Source organism: Mustela nigripes, chromosome 5 (assembly GCF_022355385.1).
Source record: "Mustela nigripes isolate SB6536 chromosome 5, MUSNIG.SB6536, whole genome shotgun sequence".
Classification (NCBI taxonomy): domain Eukaryota; kingdom Metazoa; phylum Chordata; class Mammalia; order Carnivora; family Mustelidae; genus Mustela; species Mustela nigripes.
The window spans coordinates 135,389,773-135,414,209 of record NC_081561.1 but is presented as its reverse complement, the minus strand read 5'-3'; the positions used below and the strand labels follow the sequence as shown (position 1 = coordinate 135,414,209).

Genomic DNA, 24,437 nt, shown 5'->3' with positions numbered 1-24,437 from the left:
AGGTGTTGAAGGTGTAGTAATGAGTAGAACATTGCCCTCTTGCAGTATATAGCTTGGTAAGGTAGACAGTAAACACACACACACAGAGCAATAAAATAAAAACTATTAATTGTGATAAATGCCATGAAGTAAGAGTATGGAGTCAGATGAGAGAGCATAACTAGGGAACGATGTCAGAGAGGAGGCGACATTTAATCTGGAGCCTGAAGAACAGGCAGTTATACAGGACAAGAACTGGCAAGAGTGTACTGAGGAAAGAGACTTGTGTGCAGGTTTTGGAAGCAAGAAAATGCTTGACGAGTTTGAGAAACCAAGAAAAGGTCAACATTCTGAAACTCTGGAACTCAGGGGTCCCAGACACAAGTAGTCCTGGATGAGACTGAAGAAGCAGACATAAAAATAGGGCCTCAAGCTTTGATCAGCAAGGCGGTCTTCACCCCAGGCCAAGAGAGGCCATGGCACTTTCATGAGAATTCCTGAAGGAATGTAAGAGAAGGGTGGCCAAGATGTGTGTCTTCTGAAGATGAGACTCACAGCAGGGGATATTCTCCCAAGTCTCTATAGCAGGGAGAAAATAAAATTCACATTTTTTTTAAAAGATTTTATTTATTTATTTGACAGAGAGAGATCACAAGTAGACAGAGAGGCAGGCAGAAAGAGAGAGGGAAGCAGGCTCCCTGCTGAGCAGAGAGTCCGATGCGGGACTCGATCCCAGGACCCTGAGATCATGACCCGAGCCAAAGGCAGTGGCTTAACCCACTGAGCCACCCAGGCACCCTAAAATTCACATTTCTTAACCTGGCCATCCCAGTTGCAAAAGTTCTTACGCCCACAAAAATCAAACAAGATATAACACAATCAGTCATGGCATTCAAAGGGCCTACAAAAAAAACTCAGTGTTTTTCTTTCTTTCTTTCTTTCTTCCTTCCTTCCTTCCTTCCTTTTCTTTCTTTCTTCTTTCTTTTTTAACATAAAACCTTAATCCATTCACCATCCTTTAAGACAAATGACACATATCCAATACAGAGTGTCAGAATTCAATGAACAAATGAATGACCCAAAATTCTCACAGAGATCCTAGCTACTCATTCAATTGGTATTTATCAAGCTCTTATTCAATGCCAAGTACTTTGCAAGTTAGCCAAAGCCCCTACTTTCCTGAAGCTTCCACTCAAGCATAGAGGCAGATAACACACAAATAAATACAGATAAGATCATCTCTGATTGTGATAAGAGCTTTTTGTGGAATTAAAACCAGGAACCAGCAGATGAATTGGTAGAGGGCCACCTCTGGAGACCTCTATTTTGCTAGCTTTTCCTTGAGGAGGTGGCATGGAACCCAGGCCTGAGTACAGGATGTTTTAAGGCAATCCAGACTCCATTTTTAGAAGAGAAATGATTCTTGTTTTTCATTAGGATATAAAATAGGACAAAGCAGTTATTTTAATGGTTGGTTTTAAGGTTAGGAAAAACTGTTCTGGCTTTGAAATCCAATCAGGAAGACCAACAAATGCAAACCATTTTGCCAAACAATCCAAGAAACTTGAATTAAAAAAATATAATCAGACATGACCTGAGAACTATCTTCCTCCTAGAATTTCAGGTTTTTCATACTGAAATTGAAACTGCAACCATTAAGACAGGCCCTCGAAGCCAGTTCACAGAGTAGGCCCATGAACAGAGTCAAAAGAGACTACCAGCACTTCTTAGCTCACGTTTGAAACAATCCTGTTTCACTGAATATCATTCTTTAACATTTACCGTTCTTTTGGAGTTCTTTTGTTTCCTTTGTCTTTTCTTTCCTTTCTTTTTTTTTTTTTAAAGATTTTATTTATTTATTTGACAGAGACAGAGATCACAAGTACGCAGAGAGGCAGGCAGAGAGAGAGGAGGAAGCAGGCTCCCTGCTGAGCAGAGAGCCCCCTGACACGGGGCTCGATCCCAGGACCCTGAGATTATGATGCGTGCCGAAGGCAGAGGCCCAACCTACTGAGCCACCCTGTCTTTTCTTTTATTATCAACAATCCTCCCCTTGAGTTCACCATGTAATTTCTGTTTTCCAATAACTTCATGTCATGCTTCCAAATCTAAGTTTTAATCAGATAAAAATTTGGACATAAAACAAACATATCTATTTGAAGAAGGGCAAGTGATACTGAAAGCTGTTTCCAATGTGGTGGGGGGAGTGGATATGTGTCTGCCAAGTTATTGGCAATTGTTTCCTGTATCTCTCACATTTAGGTGCTCAGAGAAGTATATTTTTAAATTTTCCTTTCGATTTTGCTAAAACCGGAAAACTGCAGTCATCTTGTACTCTGCAGTAACAGGCAGTATCACATAACTAGTAAAGAGCACAGTACCAGGAAAAGTACTTGCGTTTTTGCAGCCCCCGCCCCCGCCAGTGAATGGCTGTACAACCTTGGGCAAATCCCTTAACCTTTCTGGAATTCCATTTCCTCATCTGTAAACAAGGAGGCTGGACCACATCAATAGTGTTCAAATCATTTTTTCAAAGAGGTGGCCTTATTAAATAAAATATGTGACACTCTAATTATAAAACAGAATAAAGTGCATCTGCTTTGGAAGAACTGTGAGCATGTCCCACAGACCCACTCCTTCCTTCCTTCCTTCCTTCGAGGCTGCCCCTTGGTTATCTCCTTGGAAGGACCCACAGAAGACAGTTTGAAGAGCACCACTCTAAGCCTCAAAAGCTATGTCAGTCCTTAAATAATGATTCAGTGACTCTGTGAGTGCAAAGGAGGTAAGTCTCCAAAATCATACTTCACAGATTCAAGTTTTTATAGATTTACTGGTACCTACAAAAAGGTAAAAGTATTTACTCATTCTCTTGAATTACCTCGCTCCACTTTTGATGACCAAACTTCCTTAAAAAAAAAAAAAAAAAAAGATTTTATTTATTTATTGAGAGAGAGTGAGTGAGAGAGAACATGAGCAGGGTAAAGGACAGAGGGAGAAGCAGACTCCCCACTGATCAGGGAGCCTGATGTGGGACTTGAACCCAGGACCCTGGGATCATGACCAGAGCTGAAGGCAGACGCTTAATTGACTGAGCCACCCAGCACCCAAAACTTCTTAAAGTACTGTTAATCTTATCTTAGTACGAACAAAATCTCATAGATTACACCATGATGCAATTAGCTCCACTACCAAGCCTAACAACTAGGACAGAATCACAATAATAAAAGCAAACATTTATTCTCTTATTTCTTTTCAGCGTAACAGTATTCATTGTTTTTGTACCACACCCAGTGCTCCATGCAATCTGTGCCTTCCCTAATACCCACCACCAGGTGGTGGGCATTTATTCTCTTCTTACTGAGAGCTGATAAGCATGGTCCAAGCACTTGATATCCACTCACTGAATGCTCATCAAGCTCTAAGAAAAAGACACTAAGATTACAGAAAAGGAAATCGAAGCACAGAGAAGTTAAATGACTGCCCCAAGTCACAGGTCATTGATAGCCAATCTGCAGTCTGGTCCCAGATCCTGGGCCCTCAGGTACCCACAGAGTAGCCCCTCCAGAACCATCCCCTCTCCAGCTGGGCTCGTGTTCATGTGCCTTTCCTCTCATGCTCAACCCTCATAAAAGGCCGCTTGGGGACCCTCCTCACACACATATTGATGTATCTGAACATGAGTGTGGAGAACCATGACCTGGTCCAAGCTACCGCTGTGCTAGCACTTTGAAGATTCCTACAACTGTCTTCTCAACAGGTTCCAAAGTATGTTCACTGATCCAGTGCAGGGAGCCGATCCCGGGACTAAGACTTGGAAGTTCAGTACCAGACCCACAGACTGAAGATGCCATAAAACTTCCATCTTCCTTCTGTGCCCTGAGACCGAACCATTCATTTGCCCACAGTAAATAACCCTTGTGCCTTGCCATCTACTTCTCCCGTGCCCCTTTTCCTGAGATTAGGCCCGGACTATGGACATACCCACAGACACACTTACTGCCTCTCCCCTCATTTGGTACTTGTCGACTTTTTATTGACACATGAAGCCTTACACATTCATGTAACTGTCCTTTTCCCCTCAGTGGACAATAAACACTCAGAGGATAGGCTTGTATCTTATTTTTCTCTATATTCCTAATGTCTAGGAAAATGTTGATATTAGCAATCAATACCACTCATTCACGGTGCAGTGAAAAAGCCCTGAAATTGGGATGAAGTGTCTTGATTCCTTCACTGACTGAACTTGGGATTATAAGCAGATTCCTTAACAGCTATAAATGACATTTTCCCAGAGGAAAGATGAACCTTACAATGTCACCTTAATATCCTCCAAAGTTCTTCTAAGGATAAATGAGAGAATGTGTAAGAGAGCACATTGTAAACCACGAGGACGGCACCTACTGTAGAATTCTCATCGCACTGGAGATCTGCCCTTATTTTCTAGAAGGATGACTCTATGGAATTTTTTTTAAGCAATGCAGTCTAAGAAAGGGAAAGGTAATAGTTCATGCATGCTTATTAGAAACTGATATAAAAATTAAGAAAACTTCATAGAGTGTCATAACAGCAACATCATCTATGTGATCTCAAAGGCCAGATGAACCTGGTCTACTCCAAGCAGAGTCATGTGTCCTGGTACCTTCAGGAAAGAAATCTGATGATCTATGTGTCCTTTATGGGTACATGTGTCTTTGTCATCATCTTTACCATAAAGGGCAACATTCTGGCCTTTGTTTAGTTGTTCATTTGTTTTCATGCTTTCTCCCTCTCTTTCATTTTCTCTCTCTCCCCTTATTAAATATTTCCAAAGCTGCAGGCCGCAGTACATGTAGAAATTATACCTTTAGTCAAACAGAATAACACAAAACTGGGCCAATGCTATTACTCTACGTTACCAGAAACTTCTTTAAGAAACTAAAGTAGGGATTGGAGTATAATCCTATCATTTCATCAGTGGTTGGCACTATAACCTATTGTTCTGGAAACAACTGGTAAACAAAACTTGAGCCCATTCCTGGGCTTTTAGGAAAACATGTTTCTCCTTTCTTACCCTACCCGGTATATTCCCAAGGACTTCGTGCTGCACTGTGACCCCTCTGGGCCTCAGTGATGGTTAAAATTGATTCTGAACCAAGGTAAACAGGGTTCCTCCCAAGGGCCTGGAGAGCTCCAGTCTGCAGAAAGCTAATGAACCCCTTGAAGTAGGCTGCTTCTCTTCCACCCACACTTTATTGAAATGCTTTTGAGTCTTATTGTGTTGTAATTACATGCTATAGAAAACTCGACCAACATCTATTTCAAGGATTGGACCCATGACTCTTACTAAAACATTTCAATTCCATTTTCCTGAACATACAATCTCTAAATGCATCTGTGAGGGCCCTCCACAAGTATTTCCATTTCACATTTCAGAGAACTTAAAGTGGTGCCCGTTCCTGACTTAGCTGACGGTGGACGCCAAGGGAAGATGGCTGAGGCTGTCCAGGTTGTTCTCTTTCCTGATATCGTCAGTGTCGTATTTGGTCCAAACAAAGGATTTTAACAACACGAGTGTTTTGTAAAGAGTAATAGAAAATGAATACTCATTTGTCTACAACCTACTTCCTTGTTATTTTCTTTATAAAATGTGTTCATTACAGAGAGAGCCACTTTATCGATATTTCTTTTACAGCTAGTACTTTTTGTCTTTGTTTTCAGACATAATGCCTAACTCCATGATAGACTTTTTCTAACATTGTCTTATAAAAATTCTAGCTTTGCCTCTCAGTTAAGTCCTTCCTTCAACTACAATTCATTTTTTCACATGTTATAAATTAGGATCCAATTGATTTATTTATTTTTCTGCATAGATAACCAGGTGTCCCAGGAACAATTAATGTAATGGTTTCTCTTTTCCTTCCAAATCTCAATGTTCCTTCTACCATAGGTCAATTGTTCCCAAATGTCAGTTTCTGAACTCCCTTTTCTATGAGTCAGTGTGCTTATTTCTATGCCTTATCACATTGTTTTAATTATAATAGCTTTATGACTTTATAACTTAATTATGGTTTTTTACCCAACTTCCCCATCTTAATTGCAGCCTTCAGAAGCATTTAGGCTATATTTGGTTTTTGACTTCTACCACATAAATTTGACAAGAAACCCAGAATTTTGCTTGGAAATACACTGAATTTATAGACAGATTTGTGCAGAATTGATACATTTTTCAATAAAACTTCTTAGACATAAACATAGCATAGCTTTCTTTTTAATGCTCTATGTTCTTAATGACTTTCAATAGAGGTGCCTAATTGTCTCTATAGAGCTCCTACCATTTCTTTACTAAATTTTTTCCAAAAGGAGCACCTGGTGGCCCAGTCAGTTGAGAATCAGACTTTTGGGTTTCAGACAAGGTCATGATTTCAGGGTGGAGAGATCAAGCTCATGTTAGGCTCTACTGAATGCGGAGTCTGCTTTGAGATATTCTCCCTCTCCCTTTCCCTCCTCCTCTGGTCCTCCCCCACTCGTGCTCTCTCTCTCTCAAATAAATAAAATCCTTAAAAAATTTATTCCAAATTACATTATAGTTTTTGTTACTACATAAAAGAGTATATATAATTTATAAATTAAAGTATACCTAGATGTACATTTAATTATGAATCTATGTAATATTTAATTACATATATAATATGTTGTGTATGTATATTAATTTTGTATTTGTTGCTGGTGTTAAAAAAACAGATTTGGTTTTGTATATTGTATGTTTATTCATTGGATCTTATGAACATTCTGCTGGAATTGAGTATCAGAGATGTAACAAGGCAAGCTGTTATTTAACAATGTTTTAAACCATATATATCAAGGCTATCTAAATTGCTCATGGCAAAAAAACAAAAAAATAAATGGAAACCTGGAATTTTTTATTTTATGGGATGCAGCTGCTAAAGAACGGAAGCTAATCTCATAGACTTTTTATCTACAGAAATACTAACAAAATACAGAAAATGAGAAGCATGGCCCATCTTTAGCTTGTATCCTTTGCTAGTTGTTAGTCAAAACTTGGTGCAGGGAGTGAGATCTGTGATTCAGTGGGATCTGCTTTGACAGTTCAGCTCTCTGCGGTACTGCTTTCCACAAAGTAAATGAAAGCTATAGCCTATTTCAGAATTAAAAGAAATACGATAAAATCTTTGAATAGTGGCACATATTGGCAACAGAAAATACAGAAATGATATGGTCAGGCAACAGAAACAAATAAACAAGAACTGAGACATTTTAAAAATAAACCTGAAAATCAAGCAAAAATATTCAGAAGCAGACTAAATTAGACAGGACATACCAGCAAATAGACTCTATGGACAACATGGTGTAGGGGACAAACGATGCAAAGATAAGGAGTAAAGAAAACAAATAAAAGGATTTAAAAGAAAGTCATAGATATAAAACATAGGTAAAGTGTATCCTTTGCGTGTGGGTAAAACTGACCTAAATTAGTCAGCAAAGAGACACAGCTTAATAAGATTACTAAAATTTAAGTCTATAGAGAAAAACAAAAACAAAAACAAAAACCTTATAGCATTGACAGAGTCCAAATTATTAATAAGGAAAAGAGAATCAGACTACCAACCAACTTCCTGCCAGCAATATTTCATACTAGAAAACAATGGATCAATCATTTACAAATACTTGAGGAAAAAATGTGAGCCAAAGACTTTGTATATAGCCAACCTTTCCACATAAAGGACACAGAAAAACAATTATAAACATTTTAAAACTAAAAATATCATGCTCATGAAACTCTCCTGATAAATGAAGCTCCAGACAACCAAAAAAAAAAAAAAAAAAAAACCACCCCAAAGTTTAGAAAATCATCAACATATGGTCTGAGGGTGGACATTAAATATGTTAAAGATAACATGAACACTGAAAATTGGGGTTAGGTGTTATAAAAAAAGAACACCTAAGTATTACAAGCTCTAATGATGTATAAAAATACAAGTGATAAAAATACGATGGGAATGGAAGAAATTAATTATTAATTTCATAGAAATTATTAGCTAATGATTACTTCATAGGTACTGACTGAATAAATTGATAACATTTGTCTCCAATAATTCAAGTAGTAGAAGCTTAAGTACATCTAACTCTGCAAAGTCTAACACAAAAATAACTCTAGTGGCTAAAATTCCAGGGTGGTTGAGGATGTTAAGCTTCCAGCTAACTTTACTACTACTCATGGTAGGAAATACACGGTTTCTAAAGGAAGAACTGACTAAATATATATAAATCTAACAACCAAAACAAAAATACAAAAGACCTAACAATAAAAGAAAATGGACTAATGAAAATAGCAAATAGACCATTTAATATGTGGGAAATACAAAATAACAGAATTTGAATCAAACATAAAGTTTGTATCAAGAAATATAAGTTGGCTTTATTCACCTATTAAAAAATATTCCCAGATTAGCTAGTAAAGTAAAATCCAGTTAGAGGCTATATAAAATAGAGACTTAAAGATATTCAGATATGAAAAATAAAGAATGAGAAAAATAAAGTAAGTGAAAATAAAAAGAAACCAGAGGTTGTGATCTTGATATTAGATGGTAAAATATAATCCAGAGAAAAGGTAAAATGAATACAAAAATTTTGCAATACAAAAATCTATAATGGGCAATAGAGCTAAAGCAAATATAAGCATGTATGCATTAGATCACATGTCATAGATTTCCATTAATCAGAAATTACAGAATATATAAAGATAAACATAGGCAGATACTTTACCTTCTACCTTAATAAGAATATGTAAACTTTCTTAACAAGTATATATGGAACATTTAGAAAAACTGAACTTACATTAGGTTACAAAGAAAACCGTAATAAGTTCCAAAATAACTGAAATAATATAAGCAGTATTCTTTGATCCCCCCCCAAAGAAAAGTTTATTAATAACAAAACAAAACAGAACAACAACAACAACAACAAAAATACCCTGGAAATTAAACCATTTACTAAATAATTCTTGAATAAAAGAAAAAATAAAATATGAAATTGATTAAATAGGATAGATAGATAAGGATATTCTAAGGATAATAAAAGCAAGACACATCAGAATCTATGGGACATAACCAAGGAAAACTTTTGAGAAAACTCTATGTATTAGCTGCCTATATTATGATCTGAAAATAAATGATTTTAAAATCAATTTAAAAAGCTAGAGAAAGAACTACAAAGTCAACTGAATGAAAGCAAAAGGAGGGACTTAACAAAGCAAAAATATAATGATGAGTTAGAAAGTAGAAAACCAGTAGAACTAATAAAAATAAAATTTAAGCTAGTCTTTTGGGGAAAAGAATTGACAAAATACAGAAACCACTAGCTGACCTAAGGTTTCTAAAAGAAGGATAAATACACAAAATAAATTACAAAGTAGAAGGAACCAACAAGCCAGAGGAAAGTTTTTAACAATCATCAGAAACTTTCATGCAATTTAATGCAATAAATTTGAAAATCTATGAAAAATAAATAACTTTATCAAATTTTATACAGCAAAACTGACTACAGAAGAGATGAAAAGTCTTTAGACTAATTACTACTGAAGAATTAAAATTTCCAGGGAGTTCTTCTCTGAGAGAGCCACCAGATCTAGAAGGTTTTGAAAGAGAATTCTACCAAAATTTGAAGATTTAAAGATCAAATAATCCCAATGCTACTTAAACTTTTCAGAGCATAGAAAAGAACTTCCAGACTCCTTTTATGGGCATGTGTAACACTGAAAACAAAAACTAGTAAAGGCTATCAAAAGAAAAATTTCATACCAAACTTTCTTAAGAATTTTAATACAAAAACAATAACCTTCATTCCTAATTAAAACACCGAAAAACACAGAAATCCGTAGAAACTCTTATCGGGACAACTGGGTGGCCCAGTCATTTAAGTCTGCCTTCAGCTCTGGTCATGATCCCAGGGTCCTGGGATGGAGCTCCTCATCAGGATCCCTGCTCTGTGGGGAGCCTGCTTCTCCCTTTGTCTCTGCCTCCCTCTTTCTCTCTCAGTCTCTCATTAATAAATAAATAAAATATTTTTTAAAATAATAGAAACTATTGTAATATGAATATAAGAACAAGGAAATGGCTTTTATTTTGCCACTGTTTTTATGAGGTATTAGAGTTATTATTCAACATAACTAGATAAGAAAAAACCACTTCAATTCTTAGAGATAAAAAGAAAGAAGTAAAACAATCTATTTGCAGATGATATGATTATATATTAGGAAAGCCTATGGAAATTAATGGAACTACTCTAAACAATAAGTGAATTCAGTAAAGTAGTAGTGTACAAAAATAACATTTAACTATCAAGGATACTTTAAAACACTTCTGAAAGACACATGAAAATAATCTGAACAAATGAAGAGGCACAACTTATTCTTAAATGGGAAGATTCAACCTCATAAAGACATTAATACTTCCTAAGCCAATTTATATGTAACAGAATCTTAATGTTATCAAGTTTTCTCATGGAGTTTAACAAGTTAATACTAAAGATCACCTGTAAAAAGAAATCAGGAAGCATCACCTGTAAACCCCTGAGAAATCAGCAGGCACATTAGAGATAGAGTCTGACCAGAATTAAAACCCAATTTGGGGGGCGCCTGGGTGGCTCAGTGGGTTAAAGCCTCTGCTTTGGGCTCGGGTCATGATCCCGGGGTCCTGGGATCGACCCCTGTGTTGGGCTCTCTGCTCAGCAGGGAGCCTGCTTCCCCTCCTCTCTCTCTGCCTGCCTCTCTGTCTACTTTTGATCTCTGTCAAAAAAGTAAAAAATAAAAAATAAAAATTAGGAAAAAAAAATTGGGGGAAGCCTGGGTGGCTCAGCCACTTAAGTGGCTGCCTTCCACTGAGGTCATTATCCTAGGGTCATGAGATCGAGTACCGGCTCCTTGCTCAGCAGGGAGCGTGCTTCTCCTTCTGCCTGCCACTCCCCTCACTTGTGCTCACTCTCTCTCTCATTTAAAAATAAATAAATTAAAAAAAAAAACAATTTGGAGCTGCTGTAAATAAAGCTATGAGATAATGAATCATAGATTGATAAGCCTTAGAAGATAAGTAAAATTTCATAAAAGGATTTAAGTTCATGAAGAAATCATGCATGTAATTAAGGATGCATCTCAAATCACTTGAGAAAATAATTTTTTCATAAATGGTGCTGGCAATACTGAAAAGCCACTTGGAAAAATATAAAAAATCAATCTTTATTTCACACTGTATATCAAGATAAAATCCAAATGGACAGACCCAAGACATAAGAGTAAAAAGTACTAAGAGCAAGCAGAAGTGAATATAATTATAATTTGGAGGTAGGGAAATCAGTCCAATAATGGAAAATTAATATATTTTTGCTATCAAACTTAACTTACAAAAGCATTTTATACAGCAAAATCCTCCAAAAACAGTTGAAATGTAAATGAGAAACTGAGAAAAGATTTTGGCAACCTATACTGAGAAAAACTCATCTATGTCTAACATACATACAGTTCCTAAAAAATCAAGGAACAGAAAAAGACAAGCTGGTACAAAAATTGACAAAAATATGAATATACAATCACCAAAGAATAAATGAAAGAGGACCTAATACATAAATAAGATGTTTGATTTCATTCAAAAATAAAAGGAAATGTACTTAAAACCATCCTGGGATACTTCTTGCCTATCAGATTGGCAAAAATCCAAAGTTTGACGACATAGTCTATTGGAGAAGCTGTGGAAAAACAAACCCTCTTCTACATGGATGGTGGAAAAACACAATGACACCCTGAGTCACGGGTAGTAAATAAATTTTCTAATATCTAGAAAAATTGTGTATGCATGTATTTTTCGACCATTTATTTTATTTCATCACAATAAGCGTACTCTTTAAACCGCATCCCCAGTTTCCTCCATCCCCCACCCAGCACCCCTGGCAACAATTTGGTTGTTCTCTTTAATGAAGTGTCTGTCTGATTTGTCTCTCTCTCTCTCTTTTTCCTTTTGCTCATTTGGTTTGTTTCTTAAATTTCACATGAGTGAGATCATATGGTATTCATCTTTCTCTGACCGATTTATTTTGCTTAGCATTATACGTTCTAGCTCTATCCACATTGTTGCAAATGACAAGATTTCATTCTTTTCAAAGGCTGAATAATATTAATAATAATAATCAATTGTTACGAATTAATATTAATATTGTAATATTAAAATCAATTTAGTGTTAATTTAATATTAATATTAATATTTTAATATTAATATTAATATTAAACAATTGATTATTGTTATTAATAATTAATAATATTATTAAGGCTGAATAATATTCCACTGTATGTAGATATATACTACATCTTTTCTATCCATTCATCTGCTGATGTTTGGCTATTGATGATTCACAGTTTGGCTATTGTAAATAATGCTGCAATAAACATAGGGGTACATGTGCCCCTTTGATACAGTGTTTTTGTACTTTGGGGGGTAATTACCCAGTAGTAATTACCTGGAATGTAGGGTAGTTCTATTTTAATTCTTTGAGGAATCTTCATGCTTTTTCCACGATGGCTATGCCAGTTTGCATTCCCACCAACAGTGCACAAGTGTTCCCCTTTCTCCACATGCTCACCAACACTTATTTCTTGTGTTGTTAATTTTAGCCATTCTGACAGGTGGGGGGTGATATTGAATTACAGTTTTTATTTGCATTTCTTTGATGACCAGGGATGTGTATGCATGTATCTTTTGATGCAATAATCCCACTTCTAGGAATCTATCACAAAGACAGATTGCAAAAAGTACAAAATGACTTAACCCCAAAGTTATCTATTGTGGTATTTTTTGGTTGTTTATAGCATAAGACTGGAAAACACCTACATGTCAATCCATAGGGGATTCCACACAATGGAATAGAAGATAGTCATAAAAAGGAATAAGGAAGCTTTTTATACACATACATGTTGAAACCTCCAAAGCAATATGCAGAATATTATATATAATGACTACTTTCAGATATAAAGGGTATATGGATATACATATAGTTTCAAAGGTTCTTATATCCTAATTTTATCCACTGAAATATCTACAGGTAATGGGAGCTCAAAAATAGTGAACACACCAAGTGCCAAGATTGAGTTCTAAACACCAATTTCTCGGAAACAAATAAGCCCTCCTTAAAGGAATGTTGGTTCTACCTCTGGGGCAGAAAATTTACAAAAATTTACAATAAATTAAAAAAAATAAATTTACAAAATTTACAACAAGGTTAGGACATGTTCAAGGAGGCATTAAGGATGAATGACACAGAAGTCACATGAAGGAACTCTATTAGCCACAGATGGCACAACTGAAGCACCAAAAAAAGGATAATAAATCAACTGATTGGGCATTAAGGAGGGCACTGATCTGATGGGCACTGGGTGTTACACACAACTAATGAATCATTGAATACTACATCAAGAACTAATTATGTACTATATGTCAGCTAAGTGAACTCAATAAAAGATAAATAAAATAAAATAATCAATCAACTGATTGATGCACACTAAATAAACAAAACTCATAAAAAAGCCCATAATGCCAGTAAAAAATTCTCGTAGGCCGTTAACTGGATGGAACTAGGACAGCAGCTCCCCTTGATGCTGCTGCTATCAGCAACTAGAGCTTCATAGCTTTTTGAACACTAAATATTTCAAAAAGCTAATTTATATTTCCTTTCACTCATTTTTCCTGCCCGTCTTCTCTTTTACACATTATATTTTCATCCAACGCATTGATACTCTGGTTGTTGTTGTTGCTGTTGTTTTTCTACTTCTTTACTAAAACTGTCCTCCTTGGGACAACTGTGATGCCTAATTAACAAATGCTGAGTCCCTCCCTCTTGCTCCTACACACCTCTCTGTAGTATTTAGCATAATTCACTATCCTTCTCCTCTGGAAAGCCATCCCTCCCTTGGAATCAGAGACTGTGCTTCTGTTCTTAAACGATTCTGCCTTAGCCCCAGGAGGGCAGGCGGGAGTTCTCTTCTACTTACAACTCCTAAAGGTCAGCCTTTGAGGAGGTCTTTCCTCAGCCCTTCAGACATCTCCTTCTCCGCCTGTCTTGTCCGCTTATCGTATTCATCCCACCTTTTAACTACGAAGATGACATGAGTCTTTGATCTCCATCTCTCCTCTGACATTCAACTTCCTGCTGAACATGTACAGTACATCCTTCAGTACATCCTCTCTACACCTTAAACTCAACATGTATAAAGAAGAACTCAGGATGTCCCCAGCACCACTCTTCCCCCTGTCTTCCTAACTCCTGCCCAGAGCACCGGCATCCATTCAATGGCCAGGACCACAGATCTTGAAGCCTTCTTCATCCCAGGGCTCTCTGACACACCCACACTCAAGGAAGGGTTTGCTCAGGCTCTCCTCTCCTCAGAGGCTGAAGTGGACCCAGCTGCAGCCTCAACTGCTCATCCTGACCAAACCCGGAAGATACAGGGTCGCCCGGAAGTTCGTCACCCTTGATAAACTTTTTCCTCTCAAGGGTATACAGTAAGCAACGTTTCTTTACCATTGTACCATGCTTGTTGCATCTTGTTTTTCAACAATTAAGTCATGATGGATCTTAAAATCAGTGGCAAGGAGGAGTGGTAAATCATGTAAACAGGTTAAGAAACTGAGTCTCTACTATGCTATAAAACCAAAGAAGATAACCAATGGTGCGCTTTTTTTCATCTCTTTTCCAATTGAAATGAAAATACAGGTAAAACATAAATAAGAAAATTTAATGACTTAAAATGCCATAGAAGCATCAGAAGAAAAAATCCATCCTTATTCTTTGTATTAGGAGCCCAAAAGGAGAAGTCAAGAACACCAAGAGGAGGAGGGAAGAAGGGAACTTAATCATAGATCCTAAGTTCACATAACCATGACACTAATAGTAAAGACAATTTTGATTCATAATAGGAAATGGAAACAAACACAGTAATTTCTTTTGTCCTGAAGCCAAACATTGATACACTCATAAAATTAAGAGCTATCCTCAATAGGAAAATATCCAAGTAGTACTAATACCTTGACATAAGAAATATTTAAAAGATGGGTAATCTGTGATCGTCGCCCTTGATAAACCTTTTATTGCCCTCCTGACAGCTCCAAAATAACGAACATATAGTGTGTTCTCATCTTCAGAGTTATTTGTATTAGAGTATATTTTAATAGAGGAGGAATGTACAATAAGTGTATTTGTGCCAGCATGGAAATGTCAAGTGAATTGGTACATAAATGCACATGTACATAAAAGACTGATTTTTACCCAGAATCTATAACCATTAGAAATTGATGGAGGAAAATACACTAGATATGAATGAACTGGCGTGCAGTGGGGACCTGCTTAGGTCTTGCTTTTGCTTGCATTCATTTGTATAACAATATTACTCTACCAGTAGACAGTAAATTCCCTGAGGACAGGTCTGCTTTTTACACATCTTTTTTTTTTTCCCCCATATCCTCCAGTATCATGCAGAACCCCAGAGATGTAAAAAAAAAAAAAAAAAAAAAAAAGGACCCAGAGACTTGGGGGTTCTCCATAAATATCTACTAAGTTGATTTACTCTGAATTAACTCTCACAGACTTGAACTTGGTCATCTTTATCACTGGGTTTTAATGTGACTCATTAAAATGAATGAGAATCAGAATTTTTGATGCCGACTATGAAGAGGTACCCACGATGAAAGCAGATCTGAAGGGGATTACTTGATTATTCCTGTGTAGTATGTATGCCTTACATAATATTAAGATATTTTAAAATTAAACTGTCAAAAGTACTATTTTGATTATATTTAAGTACATTAAGCTGATGTTTAATTGTTAATAATTAATGGTAAATACGAAAATAATGTGGTACATAGAAATGTAAGAAGTCAAATTAACCTCCTACACAGGATTAATTCTTGGGTTGGAATTCTGCCTTCTCCTCCAGAGCAATTTTACATTGAGCGGATCCTTACTGTTTACAGGCTTATTCCTTTTGAGAAATTAAAGACTTGGGGCTTAGCAAGGTTTATAATATAGAGCTACTTAGTTGCCTTTGTTTTTAAGGAGAAACCTTGGTTTCAATGTTTATTTTTTCTGCCTTTTTCAATAGAACCCCTACACATGCCTTCATGAATTGATGGTCAAGATGACTTTTCCTGAAATTCCTGTATGCACCCACACGCATGTATGTGTGTGTCTAATATCTTCCATGAGATAAAATTCACACATCATATAATTACCCCATTTAAAGTGTATAATGCAACTTGGTTTTAGTCCGATAAATATTTTGATTCATTTTCAATCACAGGTAAGCAGTAATAATAGCAGGTTGCTAATCTCTCTCTCTCTCTCTCTTTTTTTTTTTTTTTTTTTTTGCCTCAATTTTTCTCCAGTACCGTTTACAATGTCATATTCCCAGGGTTTGTCAGCATGTTAAATGAAACACTTTGACAAATCAGTCAATTGGCATCTGTTGTTCAGTCATTAAGGACTCAGAACTGGAAAGAACCAAGGGATCCAGGGTCAGAATATAAGTAATCTTTCTAACCTGTATGCTCATACAGTTAATGAGATACAGCATAGAAGAAAACCCATCACTGTATTGCACTCACTGAAGAAGTTAAATAAATGTTGTCCTCTTTTCTTCTTTTTTAATCCAATTCTATAAAGTAGAGTGGAAAAAAGGTCATGAATACATTTCTTGAGATATGAATGAAGCAAACAGTTATGCAAACCAAAGCACACCTGGAAAGTTATAGAGGGCATCCAGCAGAACTCCCAGAGTCATGAAAACTGTCTCCGGTCCAGGACTGACTTTTCCCATGGGTGGATCACTTGTCCCTCACCCTTCCCACTGCACCTGTGTCCCCAGCTCCTCTAATGCTCCCTTCCAGGTGGCACACATTTTTTACAAGCTTCTTCCTCTTGAGAAGGCTTGAGAGAGGAGAAATCTGCAAAGGGAATATATAGAGAGGTCCCTCTCTTCATATTTGAGAAACCTTTGGACAGATTACATTCTGAATTCATCAAGTTATTCCAGAACTTTATTTTTTACTCTTCCAAGTAAAGAATCTGCAAGAATTTACACCAAGCTTTACACAGGAAAAAAAAAATTATTATTATTTTTTTTTTAGAAAAAGGGCCCATAACAGTGTTGCTGGAAGCACTGTTTTATTTGTATGTTTTTATCTTACATGTTTTTTTCCTGAAATATTTACAATAAACAAGCCAAACTGAGAAATGTTCTTGCTTCTAGAAAATGACTTTTTCTTTTCCATTTAAAATGAATGTATCATCTGGAAACAGTCTGCTATTTAGTAGAAGAGGCCAAATGTTCTCTCTGGTGCAGCAACCTGTTTTTCTCTTAAGGAAGAGAACTCATTCCTATTCCATGCCTCCAAGTAGAACTTTCTGCTGCTCGATACTATTTCCTACAGGCAGAGCCTCCTGAAGCAGGAGCGAGGGGAAGAGTTAGGTCAACAACCCTCTGGCCAGAAGCTGGGTGAAGGGAATATTCTGCTTGTCGAATTAAGCCCTGCTCTTCAAACGGATGAACAGTTTTCTTCTCTGAGAGTGAACAGGACCCGAAGCAGTGCTTTGGCTTCACTGAGAAATCCGCAAATATTTCTCAGAATTTGTTAGCACTGACGGCGCCAGCAAAACAGAATTAGACTGCCCCTTGGAAACTGGATAGTCCTACTGAACACGCAATTTACATTGTTTCCTCTAACATTACATCTGCCTTCCAGCATTGTAAATGGCACTCCTGCAAGAACAAGAGACCCCACCAAAGATGATATAGGTTGAGCATTTTTGCTTCTGTTTTTAGGTCTATATTTTTCCAATGTGGGCACTCGAGCAGGACTAAACGAAGAGATGCATTCCTAGTTGACACAGAGGACATATTTTGTATTTTCTGGTGCCAAAACACACCAGAGGATTAGGTGCTAGAATGGAAAATAGTTCTCTCCATTTCCCGATTACTTTCACAGGCGTTCTTATTATCTTTAACTTTGCTCTTGTAAAACACACACACAGTGCGAGAAATTACTGGGTTCTTTATTTATACCTTATAATAACCTTTATTTCTTGGTTTTCGCAGGAAGAGATGACTGCACTTAGAGCCTGGAACTCACTGCTGCAGGACACAGGGAAGAACTGGAAAGTGTGGGCAGGCTAAGCACGCCAAGGGTAAAATTAGCCTCCGAGCATATGACTACCAGGAAAGCTCTGAACTACCAGTATCAAGATATCATGGGTTGTCATCGGGGAGTAAATCAGGCAATAACTCTTTTTAAATAGACTCAAGATAGGAAATATGTCCTCCGTTCACAAATGTGGGATGCCAGCCCAGCAGGTTTTTATATTCCTGTAATCACTAAACCTCATGTGCCAGTACTAACCTCTCAGTAATTACAAGGCATGACCGGGACAAATTTTATTCTCCTGATGGCCTTGCAAGGCACAAGGTTTGAGAGAACGGGACATCACTGTAATCAATCACAGATAAGCCCCGTCTCCAGGGAGCGGTGTTGGTAATCCGTGGGTGACGGGACTGCGTGGAACTCCTGGTTTTCCCTTTTCCCTGTTTCTATGCAGAGGTAAACAGCCTGTGGAGGTGGCTGACTTTTCAAAGGCTGTGTCACAAAGCCAGAGCTAAAATTAAGAGGAGGACTCTACCGTTCATTTTGTGCTTACCAGCTGTCAGTTAAGCTTTGACAGTTAGGGTTTTCTACCGTTTTTTACAAACCGTGTTTACTGGGCACACACTGTTGGGAAAAGACCAACAGGGAGGAAGGACAGAGTGATTTATGCTAATCAGAGAGTTGGATGTTATTAAGAGGGTTAGGAGCCTACAAGGTAAAAACATAAACAGTTGTTCTCAGCTATCACTCAAAACCATCTTACAGGTAGATAGAACTTCAAATGGGCTGCTGGTCACGTATTTTTATTGTTATGCATAGATCAGTGCCATCACAGGGAGTCATCCCCCCCAATAGAAAGGGTAATGTTATAATATGGACATTTCCTGATATTTGGGTGCATGTTAACTAGGAAAGTATAGAAAATTTTATATTATAAATCAAATTTTATTTTTTATGTTTTATATTATTTATATAATTTACATGTATTTATATACCTTTATAATCACTAAAATGTGCCTGGTGTCCTTAAATCCATTAACATCTTGAGGAGTTTACTCGATAGTGGCTCTAGTTATGGGAAAAAATAAGAAGCAGTTTATCCCTGTTTGGAATTCAGAAGCTGCAGAACAGGTCTGCGGAGTAGAAGCAGTGTGTAAGCCTTAGCCAAATTACTAATTTAAAAAAATCCTTTCAAAACAGACGGATTTTAATTTCTGTTAAGTCTTTATGGGACCAAACCAGGAATTGATGAATAGCAATGAATAAGAAGTGAATGAGTTTGGGGCACTTGGGTGGCTCAGTGGGTTAAAGCCTCTGCTTTCAGCTCAGGTCATGGTCCCAGGGTCCTGGGATGGAGCCCTGCAGTGGGTTCTCTGCTTAGCGGGCAGCCTGCTTCCTCTTCTCCCTCTGCATGCCTCTCTGTCTACTTGTAATCTCTGTCTGTCAAATAAATAAATAAAATCTTGAAAGAAAAAAAAAAAAAGAAGTGAGTGAGTTTGATGACAAAATAGCTGAAATGACCATCCGATGATGTAAATTCTACTGATGGCCACAAGTTACTCTCAGGTGACCACAGCCCATGAGATTAACAAACACTTACTGGAGAATCATAGAAGACTTTGTGTTTCAGAGGTAACAAAAGGGTGAACAAGCTCTGGTTCCTGCCCACAAGAAGCTTGCGAGCAGGTAAGGAAGAGAAGACACGCCATCGCAATATCTGCATGGTGGCCGGGGGGTGAGAGCAGACCACACACAAGAACTGAGACCAAGGAAAGGCCACCTTCACCTACAGAGGGGAGGGCATGAAGAAGGGTTTAATGGAAGAGTATATCTAAAATGAGCCATAAAGAATGGGTAAGCTGCTGACAAGGAATTCTAAAGGCAGAGGACCTTTCAGAAAAACTTGAAGTGTGTAGTTACGTTGATGCCTCTCGGGCTGAATTCAGCATCCAGGTGTTTTTAGCCTGGACAAGAGCTCACCAACTTCACTTAATTCTCAACACTGCCTTTTGGACTCGCACCCACTGGCCTTCCTCATTTACAGTATTTGACTGGCTCTGCAGATGTTTATGTTTAGACGTAATGATCAAGATAAGAAGTCTAGACAGTTTCTTCTAAGGATTAGAAAGAGCCAATTGAAGCTGAGTCAGGAAGTGTCAAGATCATAACAGCCTTAGAAAGAAGTCAGAGGCAACACTGTGGGGGCCGGACAGAAGGAAAGAGGGGTGGTGGCCAAGACAGACAGACTATAGTGGAGAGGCAATACTCTGGAGAAGGGACAGTGAGGACCTGTGCAGAGAGCACATGGGGGCAGAAGGATGGAGACCAAGGAGAGGTATGGATTTCAGAAATGGCTCAGAAATGACTTGACAGCTGGGTAACATGATGGGTGGGGCGTGTGGCCTCCATGATTAACTCAAACCTTATAGCTTCAGTGTCCAGATGAATGTTGATGTCACACACACAGAGAATAAAGAAAAGAAACAAAATGCATAAGGAAGATAATATATTTGAGTGAGAGATAATGGTGAGTCTGAAGAGCTTACAGGGCACTGAAATAGAAAAGTCTAGAAGAGTTGTTCTCAACCAGGGTCAATTTTTCACCTCCCCTATTGCTGCACACTGGGCATGTTTAGAAATGTCTAGAGACATTTGGGGATATTATCACTGGGGAAGAGGGGTGTTAACCCACCAAAAATGTCAGTAGCGCAGAAGTTGAGAAATCCTGCTCTAGAGGAAGTGAGAACTTCCTCTGGAACTGAAGAAAGTAAGAAAAGAGGCAGATGAGAACTTTCACTCATTCACACCATGATAAGAGATTTGAGAGAATACTACTTACAGTGAAAGTATGTGGAAAAGAAAGTGAAGCAAGTGGCTGACAAAATCCTAGGCAATATCAATACCTCATTAGCAAAATGAGTTCTTTGGTGTGGGGTTAATGTCACAAATCATTTCACTTTTTTTTTTTTTTTAAGTAAACTCTACCCTCAATGTGGGGCCAGAATTCATAACCCTAAGATCAAGAGTTGTACGTTCTGCTGACTGAGCCAGACAGGTGTCCCAGACCCTTTCATATTTAAAATGCAATGACAGGATGACTGTTTTCAGAAAGTGCATACCTAGGAGGGAATGAAATGGGGAATCATGGAGAAGATCAGTTATGAATGAACATCCAAAAAAATTAAGCTCTGAAGACACATTCCAGTCTGCATCAGGGAAGCACTGTATGTGGTCTGCAAATGTGTTATAACTTGGTCACAGAACCACACAACTGTAACACAAGACAATTAAGAAAGAAGAATTTGGAGGAGGAAAAGGTGGATGAGAAGAAAAGAAGGAAGGAAGAAACAAAGGAAAACAAAGAAGAGTGTGGAAGGGGGAAAACAGCAAGAGGAGAGAAACAGGGGAAGGGAGAGAAGGGAAGAACAGTAGAGACAAACTCTAGAAGACACACAATACAGTGTGAGCACAGTTCTAAAGAGCAAGACTAGTGGCTATCCTCAAAGTTCTGACAAACTCTAATACGGGACTCCATTTTAGAACAAAATCTGCTTCTTGAACAGTATCATCAATGTTTTTCAAAAGCTATCTAACACAAAAAGACAAAATGGTAACCAACACTTGTACAATTCTCCAGTACTTAAATAAACTTCACGGTTTCTGTTCCACAGGGCTCGCCAGAGGTGGGGAAAACTGGAGAGGGACAGGAGATGGGGAGGTAGCGGAGCACTCCAAAGCGAAGGAATGTAGAAGGATGCATCACAGGCAATCTGGCAGCCCCAGAGCAGAAGCAAAGGAAGTTTGCAAGAAGCATCTAGAAGATGATCCTTTCCCATTCAAGTTGTTATGTGGGCCACAAATATTAGGTATGTCTGGAAACCAACAGAGGCATCACTGACCAAGAAAGAGGATGAAAAACATGCGCATAAGACAGAGGCAGTATGAGTGTCAAGCCAGACAGATCCTGAATTCCAATCTAGGCTCCCCCACTGGCCAGTTGGATGCTGTTTGTGAGTAGCAGAATGGCTCTGAAATAGCTTCTTTCTGGTCAATTGTGAATGGTAGGCTTCCTAGGCATGCCGTGATGCTTAAAGGACATCATGTATGCGAAGTGTCAACCCAAATAGAATACATTAACTAAGGTAGCACATTTGAAAACTGAAATCTTCATTTTTGAAAATGAACAAGTAACTTTTATGAATTCATAGAACTGGGAGTTGCCTTCAAAAGGCTGGTCAAATTTCCTCCTTTAACTGATAGGAAAATTGGAGAAGGAAATGAAGAGGCTATTCTGGTTTGGGTATATGTGGGCCAAAAGAGACCTTAATTAAAGGGAGGTTATTCACTTTTTTTTAAAATTTATGTAACACAGGATGAAGGTTGAGTTAGAAAATTAGAGTCCATAGTTATATAGATGTGTATAAATACAAACATAATACGTATGCATGTGTGTGTGTATATATATATATATATATATACACACACACATGCATACGTATGTGTATATATATATATACAAACATGCATACCCATGTGTATATATATATAAACATTCATTTAATATGTATATGTACATATAATATACAAATTATATATGTGTATATTCAAAATAACATACTGCTCTGAGGATCTTCTATTAAGACGTCTAGCATCCTCCAGCAGAAAGTTGTCCTTAGCTACCCATGAAATTCACTAGACTGCATCTCCCACATTCACCCCTTTGTAAAGTAAACATATCTCATAAAGTTCTTGGGCACTTCATGGAGTACCAAATAAAAGAGGTTTAGGCATAAGTTGCTGATTATAAAGGATGCACTTCCCCCAAGCTTTGGTCAGGTCACTTACCTGTCCAGGAGCAAGTTAGGAGCAAACAGGAGCTTCCCTGGGTGCTCCATGGAGCGCCAGACAAGTCCAATCATCAGGATCTCTAGCCAGGCACATTCCAGAAGGTGGACCTGATCATGCAGGCTCAAATCAACAAAGCCTAAAACAAGACAAGAAAACCCTGCTGACTTAAAACGGAAAGTCATCATTCCTAGTGAAATGAATGCAAGCAGGCATTTGAACTGGTGAGGTCTAATTCCTATTAGATGGTATGGATGTAATGGAAGCACACTGTACAGCAAAGCCAAGGAACTATTTTTAAACCTAGTATATCAGTGAACATTAATGTAGCCGCAAGTTTCTTGGTACCTGATTATCTCATCTTTAGAAATATATGAACTTACACAACCCCCTTAACTTTCTATAAAGTTCTATACTTCATGTTATAATTTATTATCTTAGACTTTTTTTTACTTTGATATCTCTAATACTCCTATGCAATTACTATGTTTCATTTCTAATTCAGTTGCAGATATTTAGGTACAAGAAATTTAAACTACTGCCTTAAACCAAACAAGAATTAGAGCATAGGCAAGGACTGAAGTCACTAAATTTCCATTTCTTTGCTTCATCCCTAAGCCATGGTCTTCTTTTTCTTCACACTATGTTAAAAAAAAAAAAAAAAAGGCTAATAAAATAGCGTGTGTAAATAACTAACTTGGGGGGGGTGAGTCAGAGGAATAAAGGTGACGTTATGATTACTTCTGATAATAAATAATAAGGTGCCCTTTTTTGATAAAAGCTTTAATGGGAGATTGAATTTTTTCCCAATCATCATTGACAATGTGGCAGATGCCTAATGATAATAATAATAACAACAACACTAAGCAAGAGGAGAAGCGGAAACGGGAGAGGAGGAGGAGGAAGAGGATGATGAAGAGGAAGAGAACAGGTGGAGGGAGGAGGAGAAGAAAGGGGGAAGGAGGAGTCAGAAGTGAAGGAGAAGAAAGAGGAGGAGGTGCAGGAGCGGGGAGAAGGAAGAAAAGGGAGAGGAAGAAGACGGCCAATTTATTGAGCCTTTACTATGGCTTTGAAGTATTAAACAATTAGCTGTTCATTTCTGATACATAGTTGGGCCATCCTTACTGCTAAATAGGTGACTAACCATGCAGAGAAACCCCAGCTACACAAAGACCTCAGAGTCTATGCCCCCTGAGGTCATCATCCCCTAATCCCCTAATTCTATCTTCAAAGTAATGCGAAAATTCTTCCTCTCCTTTCTATGCACTGTCACTATTTTAATCTAATTCCTAAGAGTCTCTCGTCTTCCTGTCTGACTTTTGTAACTCAGCATAATTATTTTGAGGCTTACCCATGGTCTCCTTGTATGAATAGTTGACTGCTTTTATCGCTGAGTGGTATTTCATTGTATGGAAATATACAATAAATAAATACAATTTGCTT

The 24,437-nt window shown here is 37.6% G+C and overlaps 1 protein-coding gene across 1 annotated transcript in view; it reads right to left on the bottom strand.

Annotated features, from left to right (window-relative positions):
- Positions 1–24,437, bottom strand: part of ESR1 (estrogen receptor 1) — a 388,052-nt gene that overhangs the window by 58,196 nt on the left and 305,419 nt on the right. The window contains exon 6 of the mRNA XM_059401273.1: positions 22,995–23,133. Within this exon, the coding sequence (XP_059257256.1) occupies positions 22,995–23,133 (139 nt within the window). The remainder of the gene's footprint in view (positions 1–22,994; positions 23,134–24,437) is intronic.